General features: G+C 36.6%; 2 protein-coding genes across 3 annotated transcripts in view; one reads left to right on the top strand and one right to left on the bottom strand.

Annotated features, from left to right (window-relative positions):
- Positions 1–237: 237 nt before the first annotated feature.
- On the bottom strand, positions 238–9069 carry prc2 (protein regulator of cytokinesis 2). The gene is made up of 14 exons (XM_066710868.1): positions 8902–9069; positions 8000–8132; positions 6687–6809; positions 6237–6470; positions 5656–5826; positions 4715–4864; positions 4369–4516; positions 3907–4043; positions 3583–3678; positions 3316–3462; positions 2832–2921; positions 2328–2453; positions 1698–1802; positions 238–1454 (listed from the first exon to the last, which is right to left on the bottom strand). The coding sequence occupies exons 1-14, from the start codon at positions 8916–8918 to the stop codon at positions 1383–1385; spliced, it is 1749 nt and encodes a 582-aa protein (XP_066566965.1). The 5' UTR covers positions 8919–9069; the 3' UTR covers positions 238–1382.
- Positions 9070–9638: 569 nt separating this feature from the next.
- idua (alpha-L-iduronidase) overlaps positions 9639–12764 on the top strand; it is a 56725-nt gene continuing 53599 nt past the window's right edge. For both annotated transcript variants that reach the window (XM_066710872.1, XM_066710873.1), the window contains exons 1-2: positions 9639–10012; positions 12005–12145. In XM_066710872.1, coding sequence (XP_066566969.1) covers positions 9885–10012; positions 12005–12145 — 269 coding nt within the window. In that variant the 5' untranslated portion in view covers positions 9639–9884. The remainder of the gene's footprint in view (positions 10013–12004; positions 12146–12764) is intronic.

A 12764-nucleotide genomic window follows, 5' to 3' on the forward strand; every position in this document is an offset into this window, starting at 1 on the left:
ACAATATGTATAAAAAAACACTTTAAAATGTATAACTCGGTGGCCGTTACCTTTGCGTAAAAATGTACACTTTCCACAAATCATTTAATCAGAATCACTCCTAATGCTCCACTACAGTTGCCATTAATGGAGAAGATGGAATTGGGATGAATGTATTTTGTTTAAATGCTTGGGCCAAGGGCAGTTTAAAAATTCAGATGACACTACTTTGAAGACAAATTAAGAATGTTAAGCATACATATTTAGATACATTTATTAGAAGATGCACAAAACAATATTTAGAGAAGCAATAGAAATCTTTACATAAAAACAAAACTCCAACAGAAGAGTAGAAAATATTTACACAGAAGATTTTCTTTATATAAAAAAAAAAAGATTTTGAAATGTATGAAGAACATCATTCTGGAGGAGCCAGCAATACATTAACTTTTGGTTTCACAGCCAATGATTAGCACTAGTCTTCGATGAGCTAATCAGGTTATCTAAGAGTAGAGCTAATCTTGTTCTGAGAAGTCAGACCTAAAATTGAGCAAATCATTTATAATCCCTTATGGTTTTGTTCACCATTGCTTACAATGGGCATTAGTTATAGGTGGGTAAAACAATAAGTTAAAAGCCATACAATCAATGCAGCATTGCCCTGCATTTTAAAATGCTTAAAAAATGTAATCATATCAGCCACACTTTAAATATCTCCAGAGGTTTGCAACCATTGTTACCTCGGTACAAACTACCTGACCAGCATCTAAATGCATAGTTCAAGGCGTGATATTTAACAGACCAATCAGCAAACTGTAAAGCTTGTGTTCAGTGGCACCACATTTAGTCCATAGACTTAACATTTCATTTGTTCAAATGTATATTAGTTGGCATTATCTGTGGCCTTCTGTTAAATATAAGTTTGCCTTGGTATTCTTTATAAAATTAATGCAGTATGATATGACGTTTTGTACGTGCCAGGTAAAAACAAAAAGAAAAATCCCCATTTAAAAAAAGCAAAATGCTTTGTTTCTCTCTCCAAGGTCTCATCAAAATTGACTTAACAAAAGAGTGACATTAATTCAATGTAATAGTCTGCTGCTAGGAACTTTTTCAAACATATTGCATTACTCTGAAATTAAAAGCTAGACAACTATTGAAATGTGCAATAACTGAAATGCAAAGTGACCCAAACCTAGATAAGAAAAAACAAGAGACGGCAAGATACAACCATCAATTAATACCTCAAAGGTAAAAAAATAAGTCACATTTATAACATTGACCTGATTGGGACCAGAAACCTAAGTCTGCAGAATGACATTCATAAGTCATTGTTGGTGCAGAAACAAATGCTTGATGCCAAGTTGAAAGAGTGGAGAAAATTAAAAACAAACATTTTGACATTATTTGAGGATATCCTTTGTGGTGGAGTTCAGAACAGCTTCTAGATTCTGTGACTTCTGTGCAAGTTCTTTCTACAAGAGAAAATACATACATTTAAATGAGTAACATAGGTGGTCTTTAACTAGATAACTATTCAAAAGGCTCAAGAAATCCAACTACACTAATTGTGAATACTTTCTTGCTAGAGGAATGAATGACGACCACGTTTAGCCAACACCTTTGTCAAACTTACAATAAATGCAAGTTACATAGAATTTACACAGGAGAAATGTCCCTCAAAAAGTCTGTTGTGAGGAAAGGGATCAAGGACTTACGGTAAACTCTGTGTAACTGCCAATTTTAACATGCTTTTTCTCACTGTTGAATTCTTGCAATGGTGTCCTTTGAGAAACATCCAAAAATCTGTTCTTCTGCTGGGCCTGAGGTTAAAAATGAAATCAGAATGAACAAAAACTATTTTGGAAAGAATTAGTTTTTTCATAAAGAGGGAATAATAAAAAAAAAAAGTACATACTACCCGCTACAATTGAATTTGCTATAGTTTAGTTCCACATAAATTGGACAACACAACTGGGAATATTTTTAAGTAATATTTCAGACATTTACTAAATAGTTAATTGTACTTCCATGAATTAAAACACTACAGATTTAGCAAGCAGATTGTGAAGGACTTGCATGAAAAAAACTAGTGATTTAAATTCCTTAATTATAAACTAGTAAATGAACCCTTCATCATCCCCATTCTATATACAAAGAATGAAAATGGAAAAACATCTGGTTTGTGGCAAGGCCCGACAAACCCTTTATGTCCACCAAATGTGAATCCTATGAGCCATTGTTGCATTAGAAAGACTTCAACTTTAATACAAGGAAATTAGGAAAGCCAACACAATAAAAACAGGCTAACTTCAGATGAGCAAGAAAGGAGGGGAGCCATTCCAAACCTTGGATGTAGAGAGAGGGGGTTTACCGCTCACACTGTTAAAGGTGCTAGCAGTGCTGTTATTACTGGAGCTGCTGGAGCTGGTACTCGTTACCCGCTGTACAGAGACGTTTGGATTTCCTGGAACCTTAAAATGAGATGGAAGAAACGGGTGGATTTGAAACAGTTGCGTCACATTTGTGGTCATACTGTATGAAGAATATCAAGTAATTGTAAAGACTGCGGAGGCTCTTAAAGGATTGCTTGAATCTATCAAGCAACATATCGACATGGGGCGATGAATACAGTTGGCTCAGGACATAGGCACATAGAATTCATACCTTGCTGCTATTGACAGTGCATTTCTAAAGATAAGCGACCAATGGTCTTTTTACTGTGATGGCAGAAAAAAAAAAAAAAAAGTCAACACTGATTGCAGCAAATGTTTGTCCTATTGAATGGACTAGTTCACACTTCAGTTGACATGAGGCAAGTTGCATCCGTCTTTTCCATAGAAAGCCGTTACCTTCCTCATCTTGCTAGGCGTGTTTGTAATCAGTCCTCCGTGGGGGCGTTTTCCTGGTGTTTTCACAACTGAAGGATCCTTCTTTGTGACCTGGAACACAAAAAACACTACGTTTTACCACAAGGATTGTATATTTGCAAGATCTCATAATGACAGTTCATATTGAGAAGTTTTAAGCTAGTGCTAAAGAGTCTAAACCAATTACCAAAGGAATCAGCGGTTTTGTACTCATGCTTAATAAAGATTTTAAGTCCCGATGAAAAAACAGTACATTTTTAACACAGGCACTCCAACAAGCGGTCAATCTGGAATTTTCGTACTAAATCCTACATTGCCACAGATGCATAATACACATTATTGATACAAGGTTGGAGCAATATGATAAAATGTGAACTTTCTACCAAATCAAATCTTTTCCAATAGTACCATGTGCTTCACTGGAAATGCAGGTCTCGACACATTGCCATTTCAGTAGATTACTTACACGTTCACTCTTCTCTTTTCCCTTCAGTAATCTGTGCTCTTCCCATTGTCTCCCAATGTAATCCATTATTCTCAGGCCTCCGATAAGAAACTCAGTACCCTGCTCTGCTTCCCATATCTCAATGGAGCTCTTTAGATCTTCCTCCAGCTGAAGTTTGAGACAAGAAATGTTCACTCAAAGTTATACATTACTACCCCAAACAAATGCCTTGCTTTTGATGGTTAAAAGGAAGGATTTAAATTCTATAAACAAAAAAAAACATCTTACCTTAGGAAGCATCTTCTGGACTTTAACCCTTTCTTTCGCATCTTTCAGCAACGTTCCTCCTCTGTTGGAAAATCTGTTTGGATCAGATGCCTTCCTCTAAAAGAAGAACAGAGCAATACATCACATGATTTTGATTGAAAAACAAAGGTGATGTAGATATACTATGCCATTGTCAGATCCCATGGATGCCTTTAGACAGACCCAGGGAGTCCAAAAGAATGCATAATTCTTAAAATCTTCAATTTTAGCAATTTTGATAACTATTATAGCTCTCCTCTGCTTTCCAGTATATATACACACACACTTTTTATTTTAAAGCTATACCTCAAAATCCTGGAAAAGGACCCAATTCTTCTCCCATCTCTCCACATTCTCCAACATAGGCTTGGCATTCTTGTAGTACTCTTTGACACGAAGCAGCTCTTCATCGTGCTTGGTAAGCAATTCCTCAGTGAAGTTATCTGAACCATAAGAAAGCATAATGTACATCATCTTGAAGTGAAGCACAATATATAACAAATGTTAGGACACACAAGATGGCGAGATCCCAAGAGATGACAAAAGATCTAGAAGACAACTACAGAAAAGATAGGAGGATGGAAATACACTGTAGGCATGACATGGAAAAGGGAAGCATCTCAGGGGGGCCTTCAACCAGCAGTGGATCAATATAGGCTGATAAGGTATATTTTTATTCCTCATAAACTGACCCATGTGTGCTCAACTGTGGTTTATTCTGGATTAAAATGACACTAGACACTAGATGTTCAAAATGAATTTGCTTACCATCAAAGAAGAATGTGCAGGAATTCTTTTGTTCAGAACCAAACTTGCATGTCTCCCAGTACTCTGTAAGTTCTATCCTGATCTTCTCAATGACTTCTTGAAGATTAGCTTTCTTCAGCTCCTCCAGGCGCTCCAGCTCATTCTGCCACTGGATATCCAAAAGCAGTATGCAGGGTGAACAACCATTTATTTGAAAACAAGCAAATCATGCATAATGTGTAATTAACAACCAATCCAACACGACAACCACACCAAAACAATTTAGGTCAAATACATTTCAAAAATCATTTTTATCTTAAATGTGAAATTATGAAACATCCTCAGCTTAACAGTAAATTTGTCTCACATCTGCAATCTCATCAGACAAGGAGGCTTTTAGGTTGTCTTCAAATGCTGCCTTCTCCTGCTCCGTGAATTCCAACCGATTCCACAGATTAAGAACCTTCTCTTTCAGTTCGCCCCGGGTCAATGTCAATGAATCTTTTTTAACTTCCAGCTGTTAGAAACAAAACCAAAATTTCTATTTGACCTGAAAGCGATGTATTGTAGCCACTGCAATAGCCCACTGTGGCAACACCCTCAGGTGTCTGAATGCTTAGGGATTATGGGTTGAAACTAATTTAAAATTCAGTTTACTTCTAAAAGCCCATGCCTAATCAGGGACATTATATTCATACATTCAGATAAAATGCTGAGCTATACAAAATTACTTTCATTAACAAATAAGTACACCGAATATGGAATAAAAAAAAAAAAAACTATAACAGACTTTTTATATGCTGTAAAACATGGTCAGTGTGCAACATTGCATTTTGTTTTGTAAACATGAAAAACTACCTATAGCAGTGGTGCCCAAACAGTCCTGGAGAGCAAGTTTTGTCAGTCACTGTTTAGAAACTGCCGAATAAAGGTTACCTGTAAAACGTGTTGGATATGGGCCCTCGAAGATTGGGTTTGGGCAGTACTGACCTATAGTATTAATTCAATCTCCATACGAAATACTGTCCCCTAACAATTCAATTAATTTGAGAATAATGTCATATTTTCAAGCAGTACTGATTACCATTAGAACTGTATTCTGGTAAATAAATTGCATTTTGGATTCAAACATTGTACAAAATCAAATCAGGTCACAATCGTTATTTACAGATTTCAGTAAGATTGTTAATTAGCAAGTAATTGATTTGTAATTTTCCCAGGACATAGTTATTCACTAGGCTAACAAGTAACAAGAATACAATTTTAAGTCAAACTAATTTCCATTGTTATAGTCCCTCCTCACTTTACCTGGAACTTTAACATTTGGAGAGCTTTGATATTCTCATTGGTAAGAAGGAAGACATCTGCATCATCACAGACTGCCTCCTTTTCCACACTGGTCTCAGGCGAGTGGCCAATTTCACTCATTAACTGGCTGATATCTTGTCGGAGTCCAGAAAACACTTTCACACGGTTTTTCTACAAGAGGAAAGCATCATACAAAAAACATCTTTGAATTAATACATTCAAGCAAATGCACTGTGTAAAACACATATATGGTAAACTGATCATATTTGAAAAGCAACAAATGACAGTGTTTGTACATATTATGAAGCTTGTAAGTGTGAGTTTTAACCCAACCAAAACACACCTACACTTTTAGTGTTTCTAGCACTATTGTTTATCCTAAACAAAAGATGGGAACAATTCAAAGCATGCCTAATCAGCACTATAGAGTCTATGGAAGAATCACAGTTACTCAGAAAGCATCCCCGGGCAGGACTGGCTACCTTGAGTGGAGTTGGTCAAGCAATGACACCATAAAGAAACTAAAAGCCAATATCCATGGAAAGAGTTAATTCAATTCCTATGGCTCTTATGCATTATACCTTTTCTTCTGTAAGAGTTTTGATGTGTTCTCGCAGGTCCTGGAGCTGAGAGCGTGACGGCAGGCTGCCAGTAGGGATGTAGTAGGGAGTGGTGCACAACTCTATGCACAAGGCGTTGTCATCCTCCCTCAAGCTCTCCAGCTCCTTGAGTCGATCATTCCTCTCTTTTGCGAGTGCTTCCATTTTTGTGCGCAGATCCTTCTCCAATTGCAGGACAGTCAGACCATCATCAATCTGTACAGAGGGATTCCTCAATTAGTTGCAACATTCGAACACTTCAAATCTTTTCCACACTAACCAGAATTACAAACCTTTTTTTTATTTTTGATGAATTTGATATTTTTATAAAAGTTGTAGTAATTACATTTAAATACATTCTGAAAGTCAAATGCTTTTACAAATAACCCCACCTCATGCATTCTCAGTCACACAGAACACAAAACAACTGACCTGGTAAGGTTCCACAGACAGTTCCAGGTATAATGTGTCCAATTGCTTTTGACAAGTAATAATACTTAATTCAATGCGATGTTTTAAATGTTCTTCTTCTGTAATCATTTCATTCAGGAGAAGCTTAAAACAAAAACAAGAAACTATGTAAGTGTACATGTACGCACGCATGTTACATACTGCAAAGAGTGCCTTGCAAAATTATTTTCACACTTGTTTACACATTGTTGCTTTGAAGCATGCAGGTATGACACTGAAGTAGGAATAATTGGTTTATATACACAACCTACTGTACCCATTCAAGACAAAAACAAAAATAAATACGAAATTAAAAAACAAAAAGTCACGATTGCATAAGTATTCAAACTCCGAATGTGTGAAAAACCTAAACCTAAAAACGACCTTAACAAGCCACACAATTAGTTGAATGGCCTCTGTGTGCGATAATAGTGGTTCTCCTGATTTCCAAATAAAAACACTGGTCTCTTTGAAGTACCTTGGTCAGGTTGTTAATTTCAAGCAAAGACTCAACCATGAAGACCAAGGAGCATTCAAAGCAAGTCAGGGAGAGTCACTGAAAAGCACAGAAGGCTACAAAAAAAGATCAAAGTCTCTGTATATCCCTGTGGGCACCGTCTACTCAATCCTCAAGAAATGGAAGGTGCATTCCACCCAGAAAGGGCTTTGATCAGGCCATCCCTCCTGAGCAGCCGGAAAAAACAGGACACCGGTGAAGACTTAAAACCAGGGTGAAAATTCACCTTGTGGCTAAAGAATACAATAGTGAATGCCCCTGAGTGGCCCAGTCAAAGTTCTGACTGGAATCCTATGTAGAAAAGGTGGAAAGACTTGAAAGCTGATGTCCTTAAGTGATCCCCAAGCAACTTGAGAGAAATCTGCCAAAAAGAATGGGCAAAAAGTGCAACAAGCCAGTGTGCAAACTTGGTAGAGATTTACACCAAAAGACTTGCAGCTGTAACTGCTCCCAAAAGTGCTTATACCAAATATTGGGTTGAGGGGCTGAATACTTATGCAATCAACATTTGTTTCTTTCGCTAGTTTTTTTTTCTGACATTTACTGTAACTTGTTACTCTTACAATTCTTCAGTTTGAGCATCCAAGTTTTGAATTAAATATTAAGTAAAAAAACATTAAAGAATCATTTTATAATTTCACAAAATGGGACATGATAGGAAGTCTTAATACTTTTGCAGGACACTGTATACATTTCCAGATTAGGTGCTGCATAATCCCAGAGAAATGCAGGATTACATTTCTTTGCATTGAAACAGAATATAATCCAACAGTCTTACATCAATGTGCTTCTTCACCGCCTCCATGCGCTCCACCCGCTGCTCCTCCAGGATCCCGATGCTGTCCCAGATGTCCACCAGCCTCGCCATGGCCAGATTAATGCCAGTCACAAGGGAAAAGGCCAAGGCCTCACTAAGACAAAACCCCAAATTAAAACTGTGCAGCTGCCATTTCTTAACAGCAAACAGGGAGTTCAAAAGAATTAGCAGTATAATAATCGGAGTTTGTAATAGTGATTATTTCCCCCAACATCTTTTAAAGCAGCACATCCGTTAACAGTAATCCAAATTCATCTACTTATAGGGATCTGTAATTAGATAATATAAACCTTCACAACAATATCACTATCCTTAAAGTATAAACTTGAGAATTTTAAACACATACATGTTTTAGTGGAGTTAAGTAATGAACTACTAGTGGATTTTATTATTACGTGTATAATGCATTTAAAATGGTATGCACTAACGTATGTGTTGTGTACAAACTGGACTACATATTCATAAATTAATCCTACTGTATTTCTGAAAAACTTAAACGAATTGTCAGTGACAAAACACAGGTAACGCAGTTATTTAAACACATTTCTGTCGTGCAAAGGAGACATACAAGAAAGGCCTACAACGACGGACAGATAATGTCCTGTTTAAATTCATATGAAAACAGCATCGCCTGGGTTTGCAGTAAAACTAAAACAACACGAATGAACAGCTGCATGTACATACACAGCGCCACGGTTCACCTCAAAACTGAACAAAACAAAGCTAGGATCTCCATAACAAATACAAATAAAAACAACCACATCGGCAATAAAAAACAAATTGTACCGTAACTGCAATTAAAATGAATAGACTACCGAAAGGGATGCATCAATATTGTATTTATGTGCAAAAGTGTTACTTACCTTCTTCTGTTCGGCATGATGAATGAAACGGATGAACAAAGCTTGCTATGAAGTCTAAAAGTTATTTGTATGCCCTGCTTCTGGTTTAGTCTAAAATATATATAACAATTTAAAAAGCTGTGTTCCGTATTTCCCCTTTCACTACCGGACACCTCAATACTCGCTACACAGAAATTCAAAAATTTCGGCTTGCTCAGGAGGGGCCCGCTGATTGGCCAGTAGAAATTACGTCTTTTTTATTACGTCAGTGGTAGCACTCTCCGCCATTGTTGATGAGGGCAATGGCCGTTTTTTAATACAATGGGCAAATAAGGATATAAAAGTGTCATGCCTTGCGTTACAATTAACTTATGTCTGAACCATGTATTCGTAGTTATGAGTACTGCAATGCGTAACATTTCGGAAACTTTATCATTAACGATAAAAGATAAAGGGAATGAAAATGGTTGAATAACGTTAAAAAAAACACACATATGCAGGGACCACAGTCAGGTAATGTTCACTTTTTTAATGTATTATTTGTAGATTCGCTTGCATATTTATATAGGCTTACATATTAAAAGATAAGATAAGTCGCGTTCGTGTTTCGCAGTTTTCCGCAGTTCTGCGCAGATCTACAGAAGACCTCTTATCCCATTGGTGGAGCAGCGCAGATCAGCGCAGAACTGCGGAAATGTGCGCTGCACGAAAGTGACCTTTATTTACCTGTGCAGCTGCATTTGAACGTCACATGTTATGATCACGTGGTCAGGAAAAGGGAAGTATAATTATTCAATGCTGTGTGGAGCTGAGGATTCATGTGTGAAAACTTAATTATATTAATTGGACTGTATGCAAATAACACGCTGTTGCATACATCTTTTATAGTATATTGACATGGGATGTACGGTTAAACTTAAGAATAAGTTACAACATGCGAAACTAGTTTTTATGTGAACACTTTTAGACGTTTAAACTCAACTTGTAAGAGGACAGAAAAGGAAATGTTAGGAACGGTGCTTGTATTTTGTGTGATAGTGCAGAAGGTGGTTGCAGCCTCCTACACAGTCACAGTGGATGCAAAAAAGCCTCAAACTGATTTGAAGCATTTCTGGAAAAGCACCGGGTTTTGGTAGGTCCATTTGTACCTTCATTGTTATTTTATTATTGCATTATTCACCAGGATGTATGGCGAATCTCCTTATAATGAGCAGCAATACTGAAAGACAGGTCACATGTCATTTGGATATGGATTTTTATTTATTTATTTATTTATGTTTAATACTGAGATAGTTGCTTACACACAGGGCAGCAGTTTATTTCAAACAAGTCATGAAGCCAGCCATTGTTTACGCAGACGCATTATAGCATATTATACTGTGACATTCAATTAGAACTAAATTGTTTGTGAGCTTAACATGTGATTATAGAATAACATTGCTGATTTAACGTCATTCGTTTAAATTATGAAAACTGTTGGATACTTCAAGGAGCTCCCTTAGTGTGCTGTCAACCGTTTTAAAGCCTTTGATTTAATTATGCAAACTGAATTAGTAGGTAATTTGGTTTAAGCTGTGCACACAGAACACATCATGCCCACTATCCAGACCTTTTTCTCCTGCATTTTGTGAAGGCTATTCATCAGGTATTTATTAGAATTAGTAAAATGTGTATTAGAATTACTTACAAATCAAGCACACACTACAGGTGAACAGTTTGGAAGCAAATTATTAGGTACTAGCTGCCCAGGGGAGATCACAAAATTATTGGTTCTTATTTTCCCTACTGCCTGGATTGATAAGATACAGATAAGTAATTATTCTTACACTATAGGCTACACTTTATTCACTGCTGAGCATGTTATCTCACTAGTGTAATGGCAGTTCACTGTGTCCTCCTATCCCTAGGAAAGGTTTATCTCTTGGTTAATCAATACATTTTTGGGAATACATTTTTAAATGTATTGATTAACATAACAACCCTTTTCCCTTTTCATGTTATGTAATCACTTTTAATTAACATTTTGGCTCACTTAATGAGTATTGCAGTGTACTACTAGTGTATCAGTACATGCCTTGTTTTTTCTGCTTCAAAGCTCTTCATGTCACATTTAACAAGAGCCTAGAATGGATTGAATTGCTATGTGATGGGGATTTGCTTTCTTATCATTGCAAAATTCAAATCTCTTAAAACTAAGCAGGTGTGTGACTTCACAAAAGTACAATTTTGAAAAAAGTGAAAATGGGTCCACACTCATTAGCCTTTGATAATAACTAAAGAGTACATTACAAGGCCCAGAGAGGGAAACCACAGTCCTATTTGGAATGCTGTATCCATGAAGTCAATCCTACAGCAGCTGAGTTGTCACAAACAGTGTGCAAATATGCACACATCTAGTTAAATTATGTTCCTGGGCAGTCCTGTGTTTGAAAGCTTTTAAACACAGAGGGTCATCTCTTGTCACTTTCTGGCGACTCCTCAAAATTTGTGTTACCATACAAACTGTATTTGTGTAAATATGGTATTGTATATTGATTGTATTGCATTGTTAACCTTGTCAATTGCATTTGTTAAAGTCTTCAATCAAATTCATGTATATTAACATTTATATGTCTTTTAAAAGTCACAATATGGTGTTAGGAGTGTGGTTATTTTCTCAAATTAGCAATACATTTACTGTACCTTAAAGTGAAGGGTTTCCATTTTCATTTCACATAATTCTTTATGTGATTTGAGTCAGCTCAGTTCAACCAAAAACTCCTTTGTGATCACATTTTACCAGCAGAGGTAACAGGTACTCTGTTAACAAGTAGCTCATCCTTTAAGCAAGGGGCTATGTCACATGGTAAAGAAATGGACTTACAAATTCAAGGTGTATTAAACATCCTGTAACCTGTGCTTCATGGAGGATTTCAATGTGATTTGCTAAAGATTAAGCTTTAAAATAATGGTATGAAAATCACCCCTGAGATTTTGATAGAACCAGCCATACAAAACGACAGTTCTTTGACTGTACCCATTTAAATCCTAATGAGTTGGTTGGCGTATAGTAGTTCATCAATCACAGGAAATCCCATGCCCTAATTATTGTGTATATTGTTTTTTTTTTTCTTTTTCGTTTTAGCCCTCCACTGCCTCACAATCAATCTGATCAGTATGACCTGAGCAAAGACCAGCAGATGAACTTGGCTTTTGTTGGCTCCGTTCCCCAGAGAGGCTTTAAGCAAGTCCGTATCCACTGGATGCTGGAGCTGATCACTGTAAAGTAAGTGGGTGAGATGCTTTGTTTGTGGATAAGATGTCCTGTGAAGGGACAGGCAAGCTACACAAATGCATAGCAGATACATTCCTTTTTAAGAAAAATAACCTTGCTGAGGTTATTGGGTTTCTTTCAAATTGCTGATTAACTGTTGAAGGCACTAGTTAGGCACTGATTAACTTAGTCAGGGTCTTTCTTACCCCCTCCCAGATTATACAACCTTAGTAGTTAAATGTGTTATGTAATTAAACACAAAGACAATCAGCTATAACCGCTCTACTGTCATGACTTATTGACCAACATTTAATTTCTTCTTCGAGATGCCACGCTTCCTTGCCCGCTAACATTGTGGACCAATTACTAAAATGATGGCACATGGACAAAAATAGCATCTTTGCCTACATGCCTCTGTTCAAAATAATAAAATATCCACACAGATCTTCATTATAATATCCAAAAATGTCTTCCATTAAGAAAATATGATATACAGTTATATGCTCAATTCCACATGAATATTCTGATTTTTGAGCCAGTAGTCCTTTAAAATAGGTATGTAGTGTGCATTAAAAAGCTGCCGAATGTAGTCTGCAATGTATTTATTCAGCTAATTGGTAGTTGGTGTACT

The sequence above is a fragment of the Amia ocellicauda genome, chromosome 8 (genome assembly GCF_036373705.1).
Source record: "Amia ocellicauda isolate fAmiCal2 chromosome 8, fAmiCal2.hap1, whole genome shotgun sequence".
Lineage (NCBI taxonomy): Eukaryota > Metazoa > Chordata > Actinopteri > Amiiformes > Amiidae > Amia > Amia ocellicauda.